Raw genomic sequence first — 15,943 nt, forward strand, 5'->3', positions numbered from 1 at the left:
AGAACTGAAGGGGGGCACTGAACCTCGAATTTGAGCATATGATCGAAGAGCTCAAGATTCTTTTTTTTTTCTGTCTTCCCTTTTCTTAGATTAGATAAAGGCACCAGCAGTACTGTCACAGGAGGGATACCAACTATAAATCCCCATCCTGCCAATTCTTCAAGATCTATTACAGTAGAATAGTAGCCCAACAACGAGTTGGGATATTGTGGTCATGACAAGCATAGCATGGATCTGCCGCAGGAAAAGCCATAGCATATCAGCATTCAGCATAACCATCGCCATTAGATTAGATGAACCAAACCACAGTCCACAATCATCCTGTCAGCATGTATTTATTTGTGTCGTCATGATCTCTGGAAAAAAGGATACTCCAACTATGGCCATGACAGTGACACAAACAGCTGGCCATGACAGTGACACAGATACTCCAGCTATGGCCATGACAGTAACACAAAGACCATCGTCATTTTTTCTTTTTTGATCCGTTACCTGAGCGCCTGTTCCCCAGCCTCTCTCTTAGTAACGCCTATCTCCAACCTCTGATGTCTGATCATCATCATGCCCGCTCTGGCTGGGTTGGGTGGCGGCACACCGACACGGAGGCTGCTTGGTTGCGCTGCGCACTATGGCAGCTGCCTGGTGCCCGATTTCGAGCATTTGCACTTGCACATTTTTGCAGAGAGAGATACTAGTATCAGCAGATCGAGTCCTGATCTGGGGCAAAACGCTGCCAGACTAACAGGCGACGACAACCATTTGCACATGCAAAACCGCAGCCATGATGTGACAACCTAATAGTTTGCCAACACGACAATTACGGATAAAGCTTCCCCCAGTCTTAAACTCCAATCTCCAGCAACACAACAGCATTCGCCAGCAACGGGTAAATTACGGTCTGAAACTTGGAACCAGGTTTCATTAGCACAAGTAAATATCTAACAGATACAGACAATCAGACCAACCGGGGGCCAGACACCAGACCAATCAAGGCAATCCCGAACAACCCACAACCACGTCCACACACCAGACCCAGACCAACCATAAACCGCCATTCCCGAACAACCCACAGGCCACAGCCAGTAATCCAGTATCATCAATACCACAATATAACAAGTTTGCAAATCTTGCTTCGTTTACAGGCTCAGACAACCAAACCTCATACCGATACAGGCTTCGATAACGCTTCACCAGCTAGAGTCATGCGTCGCGACTAAATGATATGCTTACAGGAACTTATTAACAAATACCACGGCGGGTGCTTCATCATTGATAATAGAATTTGCATCTGACCGAAGGTTCACGGCCCTCCACAGGTCCCTTCAAAGGCGAACCAGCTTCAGTGAGCCCGCTCCCGGAGAACCTCAATGTCCACCTCTGATGGGTCGGTCGCCTGGATCTCATAGTGGAACCCGTCGAGCTCGTGCTTGATGCGGTCCTTCGAGGTGGAGTACAGCATCTTAGCACGGATGCGGGATGTTGATGGGGACCTGGAATAATAGCGGGTTAGGTAAAAGGTTTGGTGAAGGGAAATCAGCAGGAAGGCCAGAGTGGCTACAGTTGAACATGAAAGAATTGAAGACATCATAAGGATACATATAGTACAGTCCAAAAAAGTCAACCTCAGAATCTACATAAAAGAATTGAACAATTATTGTCAAGAATATTCCTAACTATTGCACCACATGCATTGTCATTCCTTGTGGCCAGAGCTACTAAATTGCTAACTAGTATGGGTTGCCAGGCAAACAGTATTAAACTAGAGGTGGTGGGAGCTATCATAGCAAGATCACATCACAAGATCCAATCCAAGCCTTATAGTTCAATACTGAGTTAATAATGTTCAAAAGGAGTAAGGAAGTGCTTAAATAATTAGCATGTTAAGTTTACTGTGCTTGGTGCATTTTAAGCATCCAAGTACTTTTTTTTTGTAAGTATGTAGAATCCTAAAATCACTAACTCATCAACAGTTTACCTCTTTAGCTATTTCTATGGGATCTAGTTTAGTTTCATTGGCATTGGCACTACAGCTAAACATGAATGAAACAAAATAAAGATATATGCATAAATGATTCTGAATCTCACCAGGCAATGAAGAAAATCTTGCTTTTCTGCACGTTCTCCCCAGTAACAAAATCAAAATCATAGAGAGCATATCGGCAGTCATTCTCTGGGAGAGAGGCCAAAAAATCATCATAGCTTTCAGTAGTAGCCCCTGTCTTCTCCACAACCACCTGCTTTTGCTTCTCTTCGATTTTGAAGATGACATATCGGAATGCCTTCTTCATTTGGAGCTCAACAAATGTCTCCCTAATGTTAGGGGCAACTCCCATGCCGGAAGATGCATTTGACTGCAGAGAATTGTGCAGAAGTTAAAAAGAAAATCAAGGCTAAAAAACTGAAATACAAGATGAACTGTTTGATTGCGAAACAGGCATAATGGTTATGTAGTAACTAGAAGATTAACAACATTCCAATCTTCCGATGTATCAACTGTAGTTATGTAGCCACGATTCCATAAAAGTTGTATACCTTCCACATACAGGAAACCATACAAAATTTTTATCCAGCAAGATTGCCTAATCAAAATTACACAGACATACAGAAAATCCCTCCAGATACTCCCTATCCAGGATTGAAAATTGGAACCATGCTTCATAACATGTAAAATCACTTGCACAATGAACAGTTCAGTGATTGCACAATCATGGACAGGATTAGACCCAGCACCTAACAGAATCTCAATCATCCATGCTAATCTTAATTCAATCAATTGCATCCCATATAGATGGCCAACTGTGTGAGAATGCAGTTCACCGTCCCCACAATAACATAAAAGGCACCTAGGACTAGGATATCAAAGAAATTGTCCAGTGTAAGAGGCATACTCCAAATATCTCCACTTAGTGGAAGCAGGAATATGACTATACCTACCATGTCCATCCCTCCAGGGCATGGAAAGTCTCTATGCAAGCAAGCATAACACATTTTTAAAAAAAATAAAAGAACTTATTACAAAGTAGCCACATATTGATTCGGATGATTTGAAAAGAAAAACTGTGTCAATTGCAGCACATGTTAACCAGAGAACTATCAAAGACTGGCAGTATTTCATCTGGGGACGACCTAAGTTTTCTTGCCTTACAGGAATGAACTAAGAACATTCCCAACTCAAAACTAAAAAAAAAAATAGTGTGGAGTCCTGTCCTGACTATGTACTCACTTCCGGTTCCACAGCTCAACTCCAATTTCACACCATCCCCCAGTTCCACAGCTAAAGCCATTTTCCAGCACGGATTCTCAAACTCAAGGTCTGAATATCTACTAGCGACTTACTATATATCTACTTGATTTTACAAGTAAACATGTAAGTACATATATAGGCGATACACATAATTGCAGTCAGAACAAATGAACATCCGGATGAACAGTGGGTAAGGTCAAATCAATCCCTCCCCAAGGAGATCTAACCCGGGGCAGCCCTCCACGAACTAGCGCACCCAGATCGCGCGGAACCGACCCAGTTCCCACACGCCACACGGATCTACACCACAGCGCGCGCGAATCGCCACAGAGCGCGAGCGGATTGACGAGAGGAAGGAAGGAGCGGGGTACTCACGTGGGAGCGCATGAAGGCCATCGGATCGGGGCGGTGCGAGCGCCCGCGCGCGCCTCTGCGTCGATCGCACGCACGCACGCAGACGGGAGGAGCAAGCAAGGAGAAGGAACCCCTCCTCTTCTGTTGGCTGTTGTTGGCTGCGGGGGGTTTCTTCTTTTCTTTTCTTTTTTTATATATGCGGGCTGCTGCGGGTTTTGGGTGGCGCGGCGAAATTCTCCGGAGAGCTGCGCGTTCATAATCATGCCCTTGTTTAGGTCCACTCTAATTTCCAAAAAGTTGTTACAGTACCTGTCACATCGAATGTTTACGGCTCATGCATGGAGCATTAAATGTAGACGAAAAGAAAAACTAATTGCACAGTTTGGTGGGAAATTACGAGACGAACGTTTTGAACCTAATTAGTCCATGTTTAAATACTATTTACCAAATAAAAACGAACGTGCTACAGTAGCCCCAAAATCCAAATTCTTACAACTAAACACAGCCCATATACGCGGACGCGGACGCGGACGCGCCGCTTCGTGTGGGTGGGTCTGGGCGTAGGGCGTGTGTGGCGTACACGGCTTCATGGGTCGAGGGTGAGAGTGACATGTGGGGCATGTGACGTGCGGGGTCAAGATGTCGGTGAGACGATCGCTTTCATGAGGGCCAGGCGGGAGTTTGGGGCCAGTGGACGGCGGGCCTGGGCCGCGGGCGGCGATGCGTCCGGCCCGCTGGCTCTGACTGGGATGGTGGGCCCTCTATTGGAGCCGTGATGATCTCGGCCTCTTTTGATTTGAGACGAAGGGGAATAAAAAGAGGGCAAATTCGACTGTGCGACAGATGCAAGTTTGAACTGGTAGAGTCAGCGTTTCACGCGTGGACGAAATGGTCATTCTCGTCATTATCCTTGCGTATCAAGAATGGGATAGTACAGGGAGAGAGACGGGATGTACAACTTTCTATTACGTACCCCCTCCGTTAAAAAAGGAGTATAATTTTAAATCTTGGATAAGTCAAACTGTCATAAGTTTGACCAAGTATATGCCTATGTAATATAATATCAATTTAGTTTAATTAAATTATGTATGAAATATGTTTTGATAGTGTATTTTTTTTAACTCATAGATGTAAACTTGTTTACAACTTGGACAAAGTAAGAGGAAAAAGTTAACTTGGATATATTTTTTCAAAAAAAGGATCTATGAGCTACTTTTTAAAAAACTTGGACAAAGTAATGAAAAAAATTTACTTAGAATAACACTAAAATGATATATAAGCAGAGGGAAACAATACTCTATACTCCCTTCTATCTAAAAAAAGAATGCGGTGCTTACTTCCCGAGAAATCAAACAATTTTAACTTTGAATAAATTACTAACATTAATTATATTGAATAAGTATATTAATTATGAAATGTATTTTTCTAAAAATATAATCAAAGACATACATTTATCTAGTAAAAGCAATGTATCTAGAAAATCCAAAATGTCGACAAAAGATGATCGGCAGTCCTTCGAGGGGTATCCCATGAAGATAGATTGATCGATGGAGGTGCGCGTGATCAGGAACCGGATGGTGACACAAGGCGTAGAGACAGCGATTTAGACAGGTTCGAGCCGTTTGATCGACGTAATACCCTACATCTTGTATCTTTGGTGTATTGTATTGAGATGTAGAAGCTGTCGACTATGGGACCCCTGTCTCTCCTTATGTACTCTGGAGGGGTATGGTTATAAGGAAAATATCATATTTAGTACTATATAATATCTTGCAGTGCACGTCGACCAATGCCGTGCACGCCTTGATCTTGTGGGTTGGGCCACCTCTGATGGTGTGGCCCATGTCTTGTCTTGTGGATACCGGGGGTCATATCCCCCACAGCTAGTCCTCGAGCGCCTTGTATCCTTTGAGCAACGTCGTCTTGAGCTTGTCCGAGCAGGTGCGAACAAAGCCGAGCAGTCAGACTCATGGTCCGACCACCATGATGAGTTGCCGAGCAATTGTGAACCGTCGCCGAGCAGTGTGAACCATCGTCGAGTAGTGTGAGCCATCGCCGAGCTGTGTGAACCATCGCCGAGCAGTGTATCCCAAGTAAGGATGTAAGGAGGTCAAGATAAAATTTGAAAATTCTTTCCTTTAGGAGAAGTGTAGCCACTTAGACTCCATCAATAAGGAGGGTAAATCAAGAAATAAGCACTACATTCACTACCAGATGAAGTGTAGCCACTTAGTCCCCGAGTCTGCTAGAAGACAAAGAATGAATCTTATAGCAGGGTCAAAGAAAAGAAGTCTAAAAGCTTACCGACGTCATCTAACATGCGCGTATCAAGACCCTAGACGTGCTACCCAAAATCAGCACCCTGATCCGAACAACATGGAGCAGCTTGATAGCACACCGATGAGACGTAGCAAGATCCAACCACCAAATGAGTCCTCAGCTTAGCTAGCGATGCTTGCATGAAGAATCCAAGCACCGAGGAGTCTCCAGCGTAGCTGACGATGTCCAAGCAATGAGGAGTCCCCGACGTAGCTGGCGAGCACCGAGGAGTCCCCGACATAGCTGGCGATGTTCGAGCACCGAGAGTCTCCCACGCATAGCTAGCGATGTTCGAGCACCAGAGCTCCAACGTAGTCTAGATGGGAGAGGAGTTCTCGGTTTTGTGTAGCTGGCGAATGACCGAGTATCGACGGAGGTCCCTGGCGTTCGTAGCCTGGCGATTGAAGCAACGGAGCGACAACCCGTCGGGTCAACTGGTCGGCGGCAAAGTGAGCATTGAGTAGAAGCGATCGACAAACAGTCCGATCAACTTGGTCGACCGATGAAGTCCATTAACTAGTGGTCCTCGACCAGTTGATCGGTGGAGAAGTCCAAGCACCTAAGGTGGTCCGACCACCTAGACGATGATCATGCAATACAAAATGTGTAGAACGGGTAGTACATGATGTAAACTATATGAACTCAGAGAAGAAATCAGTAATGTGATGAAATAGGTATGCAGCTCGGTCATCGTTGGTGTGAACACTTAGTGTATTCTGAAGATGTATTTATATTTAATATAAATCGTCCAACCAGTTAGGTGTAGATAGTCTCCAGCCCTAGCAGCTCGTTAACCATAATGCGGAGCGTGGAGCCCGTGTGCGTGTAGGAAGAATAAAATGTCGCTAAGGAGCCGCTACCGACCACCCATAACGCAGAGGACAGACACTCATGCATGTGTAGAGAGGAGCCAGAGACAAGGCTGTCTCTGGGGACATCCGAGCATCAACTTGACTGTTCGGGGGTTCAGAAAATCATTTGGAGAGCAAACATAGAGAAAACAGCTCAGAGAAACATTATGACGATATACGAAGATTGGAGAATATTTAGAAAAATATTAAAGCGTGACTTAGCTGTAGACAGAAAGTCTGGTCGACGTCGTATGGCGTTATCTGGTCGGCAACGTGGGCAGCTCGCTTAGCGGCTCGCTTGATGGCTAGAACGAAGTTGATCTCGTATTGGAGTAGGATAGATGTAGTCGGAGCTTGGTGGTGTCAATCCGCGTACGAAGACGTGCGCCGTGGTTATCGAAGGATGTCGACGCGATCAACCGAGTTGTCGTGAAGGATGTTGATATTGAGTTACACCATCTGGTTCGCTAGGGATCAGCGCGCATGAGCCCCATAGTGGGTGCCAACTGTCGATAAAAGATGCTCGACAGTTCTCCGAGGGGTATCCCACGAAGGTAGATTGATCGATGGAGGTGCGTGTGATCAGGAACCGGATGGTGACACAAGGCGTAGAGACAGCGATTTAGACAGGTTTGAACCGTCTAATCAATGTAATACCCTACGTCCTATGTCTTTGGTGTATTGTATTGAGATGTAGTAGCTATCGACTAGGAGACCCCTGCCTCTCCTTATATACTCTAGAGGGGTAGGGTTACAAGGAAATTATCCTATTTGGTACTATAGAATATCTTGCGGTGCACGTCGACCAGTGCCGTGCACGCCTTGATCTTGTGGGCTAGGGCACCTCTGATGGTGCGGCCCATGTCTTGTCTTGTGGATACCAGGAGTCGTATCTCCCACACAAAACTTCTTATAACTTGGAACAGTGGAAGTATTATTATTCGGCTTACACAAAAATTAGAAGTATTATTCTATAAACTTGATCAAAATAAAGATATTTGAATTAATAATAAAGATAATGTGGTCTATAGTAATTTCAAAGGTACGGAGTACATTTAAAAGTTTCTAGTACGGTGGCATTTGCTGAAACAAAAAGGAACTGAGCACCCCATTGAAAGCCTATGTGCCCAAAGATGCTCCATAACATCCTTTACTTAGTTACCGTTTGGTTGGGGAGGCAAGATGGAACAGGATGGTCCTGACTTTGCTTAGTGGGATGAGACGACTCTATTTTTTGTTTGGTTGGGAAGGGAAGGGACCAACCCGTTCTGTTTAGTCTAGAGACATCAAAAGTGGGATCAGGTACTGACAGATGGGACCCATATGTCATTGTATTTTATTTTTTTCCTTTTCTTCCCTGGCTTTATCCCTTTCGGCCCTGTTCGGTTGGCTAGAAAACGTTTGATGTTAATGTTGATTTGTTATGAGAGAAAAACACTGTTATTTCGCTAAAACGATACGACGATAAGTTCAAACGGACAGGGCTAAACCATCCCTAACCCACTGAGTTCGAGCTCGGCACTCTGCTTTCCTCTGCCGGTGCCTGCGCCTTCTCCACTGGTGCTCCTACAGTGCGCTGCCCGCCCTCCTCCACCGGAGGCTGGACGCATGCCGCCCCAGGCCTCCTCCGCGCAGCGCCCCGAGCCGCCTCCTCCACCAGTGCCCCGAGTTGCCTCCTCCGCCGACATGCCATAGCTCATCCGTGCATTGGCGGGGTCGCAACTCGTCCGCCCGGCGGCAAGGTTGAAACTCGCCCTTGAGTTGGCGGCGTGCATAGCTCTCATACGCGGCGGCTATAACACACTGGTGTTACAATCTTGTTTAGCACCATGATTTAGGCCTAAGAAAAATTACCAAAACGATTTTCTCGGATTTTAAAATTTTAAAAACCAGCCTTTCACGTCAACGGTAAAAATCAGAAATTATATTTTAAAACATTGTTTGTGGCGATTTGTTTTGCGCAAAATAATTACATAACGCCGTAATATTGTGTTCCATGGCTTGGTACGAGTATGAGCTATCGCGTGCGATGTTTATTGGTGAAAGTCAATAGGATTTAGCTCTTTTATAGTTGTCGGCAACGTATCGCTGTCACCTCCGTGTCGCGTTGTCTCACGCACAGGCAGGCAACCAGTAGAGCCACACGGTGCCCACGTGTTTCTGCTGTAGCATGTTCCCTCACGTACGTACCCTGGCGCACGTTATTGAGAAAGAGCCATGCTGCTACTGTTTCGCGCACAGGCCACGCATAGGGGCGCCATTGCCGTGTCGTAGCGCGTGGAACATGTGCCGGGCTGCTGCTGTCGTGTCCTACTTTGCTTGCATGCCCTCTTTCTCTTTGTTTGGTATGCTTGGACCTACCTCATTTCCTCTCCTCCCGGCGTGCGTTCACCGTCAGCGTCGATGTCTGTCTTGCCTCCGCTGCCTACCTTGCTTGTATTGCCTACCTTGCTTGTCTCTACTGTTACTGTCTCTATTTGTCTGCCTCTTCATTATCTCTGCGCTGCCATGCGTAATGGAAGTTGGCCGAACACTCTTGTTTTCCTCCTTTTCCATTTCTGTGGTTGTGGCCTTGTCCTTGCCTGCCACTACTGGCCACGTTACGCCGTCCCAACCTGCCTTAGCGTCAGTGCTCTAGCATGTGTACGAAGTGTCCCTCCCTCGTGCTGCTTCCCTCCATTTCTTTTCTACTGCCGTGGAGGAGGCATCCCAGCTCCTGTATGCCTTGCTTGTCTTGTGTGCCTATGCCGAGCCGCTGCTCACTCTGTCTCCTTGCCTCTACGATCTGTCCTTGCTTGTTGTGACCATCTCTTTTTCCTCTCCGCGACGCACGCCAGGCTCGTGCCCATAGCGCTGCCTCCTCACTTTTCCTCTTGTGCCATTCTTCTTTGCTCTACCGTAGCCCGCTCCCACCTAGAGTAGCCCCAGTGCCCCACTGTCGGCATGCCTCCTACGCTAGGCCACCGTAGCCGCCCCTTCCCACAACGTGCGAGCGCACGTGCCCCTCGGCCCCGTGCTGGGCCTACTGCTCAGCAGCACCGCTCCTCCTGTTCCCCTGTGTGCTGGCGCCCCATCCTTTTTCCTCCTCCGTTGTGGCCACGCATGGCCGCTGGGCCATGCCTTATCCCGGCACGAGCAGCGCAAGGCAGCCGGAGCTGTGGAGTCGTACTGCAGCGCCATCTTCCCCTTCTCTGCCCTCGCCAGCCGCCCTGCCCCACAACATCTGCCTAGGCCTACACCTGCAGTCGTCATGTCTCACAATCGTAGCTCTCCGCACTGCATCCATGCCATGGTCGTTCGTGTTGGTGCCAGCCCTCCCGTGCGCGTGCCCCTAGCCCTACGCTGGGCCTGCTGCTCCTCGGTGCGTCCATGCCACAGCGTTGTCCCTTCCTTCCCCGCTGCTCGGCCACCGCGCTCACAGGCGCAACCGAGCCCCCATGGCCCCAAGCTGTTGTCTTGCACATGCACCCGCCATTGTTGTGCCTTCCACCACCACAATGCCACCGGCACACCCCGTTGTTGCGCCGCTCCACCTCCGCCGCTGCTCCGTGCTGTCTTTCCCCACTGGCGGGTGCGATGGTGGCCAGGATTTGGCTGGCCGTGCCCGTCGGCCCGATGCTCCTCTGCTCCTCTATATGTAGAAGATGAAGTGAATGATATGAATCCAAGCAGAAATTTTATATAGGGTCCTTACTGCGAAATATGTGACTCATACGAATAGTATATGTTGGACTGCGGGGTAGTTTTGAGAAAATGCAGAGGCGTTTTTGCAAAATGGGGCACCACCGCTAGGTCTTCCGTCATGGGCCAGCCTGCTTGTACTAGGTCGCCTGGTCAGTAGGCCGCACGCGTGCCTTGTGGGCCACGCGTGTGTTGGGCTGCCTTGCTGCCTAGGTCGTTGGTCAAGCAAGCCTGGGGCTCGCCCGCGCTGGGCTGACCTTTGGCCGCCGTGCCTGGGCCGGCATGCTCCCGTGTTGCTGGGCCGTTCACGCCTGCGCGCTTGGGCCGGCCTGTGCCGCCTCGCCTGGGCCGCGTGTGCGCGGTTTTCTGCTGGGTCAGTTAGTGGCCGCCGACCCTTTTCCATTTTCGAAATGCTTTTCTAAAATAGGTTTCTAGTTTAAATTGTAAAATCAATATAAAATAGTATATGGATCCAAAAATTATGAAACTAATTTTGTTAAGTTTCTAAAATCATGATCCATCTGTCAGTATATTTTGTTTACATAGTTTGATAATATTCTTGAATCTATATAATTAATTTGAGATACTTAATAGGGGAAAATATAAACTTGTAGGAATTGTTGTAATAAATTGGTAATAGTGTTGGGTCTGAAATTTTTACAGTAGGTTTCTAGCAATATTAGGTGCTCAATGTAATTTTTGTAGCAACAGAATAATTAGTTGCTAGATAGATAATGATGTCCTAATTCAAATAAAGATTAAATCGATAGAATGAAATAAAGAAACTTCTTGGAATTGTATAACTAAAACAATTGTTGGGAAATAACGCCTTATTCGGCAACATGGATACGTAGAGCAGCGTTTGAGCTATCTCGTTAGCTTGTAAGGCGTGATCGGATTTCTAAGCATTCCGGTTGTCATTGGTTATTTACATCTATGCATTTGCCTCAATGCATATCATATAGGTACGATGATGGATCAATGGATCAATTGAAGGATGATTGGGAATCCAAAGATGGTGTAATGGTATTCTCTCTAGGAGATGATACGATGGGCTTTTCTATTCAGTTGATGGTAGATGATCTGAAGATATATACTAACTTTTAATATATATATCTTACCCAGGCAAGCCCCAGTGCATAACTCCTACTTTTCTGCACTTTAAATTATATTTGTGCATTAAGTTTTTAGGAGTTGAATAAAATCCACTTGCATATATATATATATATATATATATATATATATATATATATATATATATATATATATATATATTTATCATATGAGTCTTACTAGTATTACAGGATCGTGTAGATTGCTATGCTATAGGACTCTGGTAGAAGTCGAGTGATTGCCTGTCACTCGCGAAAGATAGGGAATATATTACTATATTATTATCACTTGAAAAATATAAATGGTGGAAAGGAAAAATAGTGACCGAGCAGGGATATGGTTTGTGTATTGGTGGGTGTAAGAGGTTGTGTCGCTGTGGATGCGTGGCATAGCTTGGTTACACTATTTTCCCTGTCTGTGTCGGTTAAGGACCGTCTGTTGCATAAGACGCTAGGCAAGTCACAGACTTATTATCTCAAGCACATACTCAGGTATGGGCGCTTGGAAGACTTGTTGCTCACTTGTCGTGGATCCGGCTCTTTTTCGGACCGACTGTTAGGGTGGTTTTTGGGTTAGGAGGTCCTTGCACCGCACTGAGTCCGGGACTCAAAGATGAGGGCTTGGAGTCCTAGTTTAGACGGGGACCTAGACATCTAGGACAGGAGGGTGATGGATTGGTCCTGCTTGTGCCTTGGGTACAAGCGGGGCATGTGTTTTCGGGGTACCTAGCTGGGGGCATTGATTCATGAATCGCAGGCATTCCGGTACGACTTGTGAAAGCTCTAGTTTGGTTTTGGTTAATTGATGAAACCCTAAGTACTAACCTAGTTTATCAAGATGATTATGAGATAGGTAGCACTACTCCAAGTGATGAAGCAATAGTGAAGATCATAACAATGGTGATGGCATGGTGACGGTCAAATGCTTAAACTTAGAAAAGAAAAAAGAGAAAAACAAAAGGCTCAAGGCAAAGGTATAAAATGTAGGAGCCATTTTGTTTTGGTGATTAAGACACTTAGCGAGTGTGGTCACATTTAGGATTGATAGCCATAATATTAAAAGGGGTGAAACTCGTATCGAAATACGGTTATCAAAGTGCCACTAGATGCTCTAATTCATTGCATATGCATTTAGGATCTACTGGAGTGCTAACACCCTTGAAAATATTTGTGAAAATATGCTAACACATGTGCACAAAGTGATACACTTGATGGTTGGCACATTGGAGCAAGGGTGAAGAAGGTTAGAAGTGAAAACGAGTTGGTCGCGAAGACGCTGGCGTCGGTCAACTGACCGGACGCTAGGGTCTGAAAGCACCGGACAGCTGGTAGCATGCGTCCAGTCGAGCTGGTCGGTCAGCACAGTACCTAGGGTACTGCACACCGGACGTGGCCTGGGTCTGGTCATCAAGGTGGACCGGACACGTCTGGTCGAAGAAATATGCCTCGGGGAGCTTACTGGAAACGATCGGACGCTGAGGCTTCTGCGTCCGGTCAGTTTAGCCAGAGCAGTCCGGTCAAGTACGTAGCCGTTGAAAATTGACGAACAACGTTTGAAAGCTAGTGACACATGGCATGAATCAGTGGACCGGATGCTGAGTCCAGGGTCCAGTCAGTATGACCGGAGCGTCCGGTCAGAGCGCGTTTTTGCCCAGTGAAGAGGTATAACGGCTCTATTTGATTGGGGCTCTATTTATAGCCCCATGGCCGGCTCAAGGGGTAACTCTTGCACATTTTCATTGACATAGCAACCTTGTGAGCTTAGCCAAAGTCCTCCCACTTATCTCCATCATTGATTCATCATCTTTGTGAGATTGAGAGAGAATCCAAGTGCATTGCTTGAGTGATTGCATCTAGAGGCACTTGGTATTCGTGTTGCGCTACGGATTTTACTTGTTACTCTTGGTGGTTGCCACCACCTAGATGGCTCAGTGCAGCGGTGGAGGATTGGCATGAGTTGGTGATTGTTCGTAGCCATCTCCGGTGATTGTGAGAGGAGTTGTACCTTCCCCGGCGGAGCGCCGAAAGGTAACTCTAGTAAATTGCTCGTGTCATTGAGTTACCTCACTTGTAGGTCGGTTCTTGCAGTGTCCTATCGTGTGGACGAGGTTTGTGAAACACCTCTTAGCCGCCGAACCACCAAGTGTTGGTCGACACAACGGGAACTAGCGTGTTGGCAAGCACGTGAACCTTGGGAGAAAAATCGGTTGTCTCTTGTCATTTGCATTCTCCCGGTGATTGGCTTAATCTTCATCTTGTGATTGGTTCATCCCCTACACGGTGGTATAATCACCCTACTCACCTATTTACATTCTTGCAAACTAGTTGATACAAGCTCTTTAGTGTAATTAGAATTGAGAGCTTGCTTTATTATTGTCATTCATCTAGTTGAGCTCTTTAGAGTAGCAAGATTGAGAGCTCTTAGTGAGTAGTTACATAGCAAGTTTGGGTGCCTAAGTAATCATTGCAACTAGAATTGTTGGATAGGTGGCTTGCAACCCTTGTAGAGCTAGAGCAAGTTTGCATGACGCTATTTGTCATACTAATCAAATTGCTCTAGTTGATTTGTAGATTTTTAAATAGGCTATTCACCCCCCTCTAGCCATATTAGGACCTTTCAAGTGGTATCAGAGCCGTGGTCATCGTTTGATTAAGGCTTAACAACCTCGGTGTCAAATTATGGCTCAAGTTATGTTCAACCATGTGGGGGGCAAATCCACCGTTCTTTGATGGCACATGCTATGATTATTGGAAGAGAAAGATGAGGATGTATCTTGGTTCAATCAATGATCAAGTATGGGAAGTGACCGAAAATGACTATGCTATCATTGATCCCGATGATCCAACCAATCAAGATAAGATCAACAAGCAATGCAATACAATGGCTCTCAACACCATATACAATGCCATTGATTCAAAGGTGTTTGAGCAAATCAAGGATTGTGATAGAGCAAATGAGGTGTGGAAGAGATTGGAGGAAACATATGAGGGCATACCGGCGGTGAAGAGTGCCAAGTTGTACATCCTCAAGGACAAGTTGACAAGTTTCAAGATGAAGGATGATGAGAGCATTCCGGAGATGTTCCATTGATTGCAAGTCATTGTCAATGACTTGAAGGTATTGGGAGAGAAGATCAAGGATGATGATGTCTCCCATCGATTCTTGATGTGCTTACCTCCAAGATTTGAGATGTTAAGATTGCTCATCATAAGAGGAGGATTGAAGGACATTACCCCCAACCAAGTACTAGGTGATGTCATGACACAAGAGACATACCGTGTGGAAAAGGGAGGGGGATGACAAGGAGGACAAGAAGGAAGAAGAGGATAAGAAGAAGAAAAGCATAGCATTCAAGGCTAGTTCATCATCATACAAAAATAAGGGCAAGTCCAAGAAAGAATCAAGTGATGATGATGATCTTAGTGATATTGATGATGAAGCTATGGCTCTCTTTGTGCGCAAGATGGGAAAATTTATGAAGAAGAAGGGCTATGGTGCAAGAAAGAGAAGAGATCACACCAAGAAGAAAGAGTATGTGAGAAGATGCTATAATTGCAAAAGCCCCGATCATGTAGTAGCAAATTGTCCATACAATAGTGACAATGATAAGGATGAGAAGAAGAAGCACAAGGAGGATAAGAAAGAAAAGAAGGAGAAGAGAATGACCTTCCAAAAGAAGAAGAAGGGTGGAGGCTATGTGGTCACATGGGATAGTGATGGCTCTTCGGATAGTGATAGCTCTAGTGACAATGACAAGAAATCTATCAAGAGAGCACTAGCAAGCATCGCCATCAACAACAAGCCCTCCATCTTCGACACTCCATTGACGTGCCTCATGGCAAAACCTACCAAGGTAAAATATGATGTGAGTGATGATGATGAATGTGAAAGTGATGCTTGTAGGAGTGATGATGATAATGAGGAGTACTCCAAGGAGGAGCTCATGGACATGTGTGAGCAAGTGCATACTTGCTTTGAGATGAAGAGAAAGGAGTGCAAGGAATTGAACAAGAAAGTCAAATTTCTTGAGCAATCCCTTGATGAGCTCAATGCCACTCATGAGAGGCTAATGGAAGCCCATGAGAAGCTTGGCAAAGCTCACTCTAAGCTTGAAAAGGCTCACTCCTCTCTCATTGAGCAAGTCAAAGTGGAGGAAGCCAAGAAGGAGCAAGTGATCATAACATGTGATGTGGGACTAACATGTGATCTTATTAATGAATCTTTTCATAAACCCATTATTGTTGCTCCTACTAACACCTCTTGTAGCACTACCACTTCCACTCCATCTATAAATGATGCATCACTTATGGTGGAAAATGAGAACCTCAAGAAGGAGGTGAATGAGCTTACTCGTGTCTTAGGCAATGTCTATGGTGGAGAA

The 15,943-nt window shown here is 45.9% G+C and overlaps 1 protein-coding gene across 1 annotated transcript; it reads right to left on the reverse strand.

The window, feature by feature from the left end:
- Nucleotides 1–891: 891 nt before the first annotated feature.
- On the reverse strand, nt 892–3,795 carry LOC136516940 (actin-depolymerizing factor 2). Its single transcript, XM_066510445.1, has 3 exons — nt 3,620–3,795; nt 2,086–2,351; nt 892–1,490 (listed from the first exon to the last, which is right to left on the reverse strand). Exons 1-3 carry the CDS (start codon nt 3,638–3,640, stop codon nt 1,340–1,342), a joined length of 438 nt encoding a protein of 145 aa, XP_066366542.1. The 5' UTR covers nt 3,641–3,795; the 3' UTR covers nt 892–1,339.
- Between the last annotated feature and the right edge of the window lie 12,148 nt (nt 3,796–15,943).

Source organism: Miscanthus floridulus, chromosome 2 (genome assembly GCF_019320115.1).
Source record: "Miscanthus floridulus cultivar M001 chromosome 2, ASM1932011v1, whole genome shotgun sequence".
NCBI lineage: Eukaryota > Viridiplantae > Streptophyta > Magnoliopsida > Poales > Poaceae > Miscanthus > Miscanthus floridulus.

What these genes read in the sequence shown, in the direction of transcription:
- LOC136516940 (XM_066510445.1), bottom strand. Translation starts at nt 3,640, where the DNA reads ATGGCCTTCATGCGCTCCCAC. An exon ending in TGGCCTTCATGCGCTCCCAC is followed by an intron (nt 2,352 to 3,619) that starts GTGAGTACCCCG and finishes AATTCTCTGCAG; the next exon opens with TCAAATGCATCTTCCGGCAT. An exon ending in AAGATTTTCTTCATTGCCTG is followed by an intron (nt 1,491 to 2,085) that starts GTGAGATTCAGA and finishes CTATTATTCCAG; the next exon opens with GTCCCCATCAACATCCCGCA.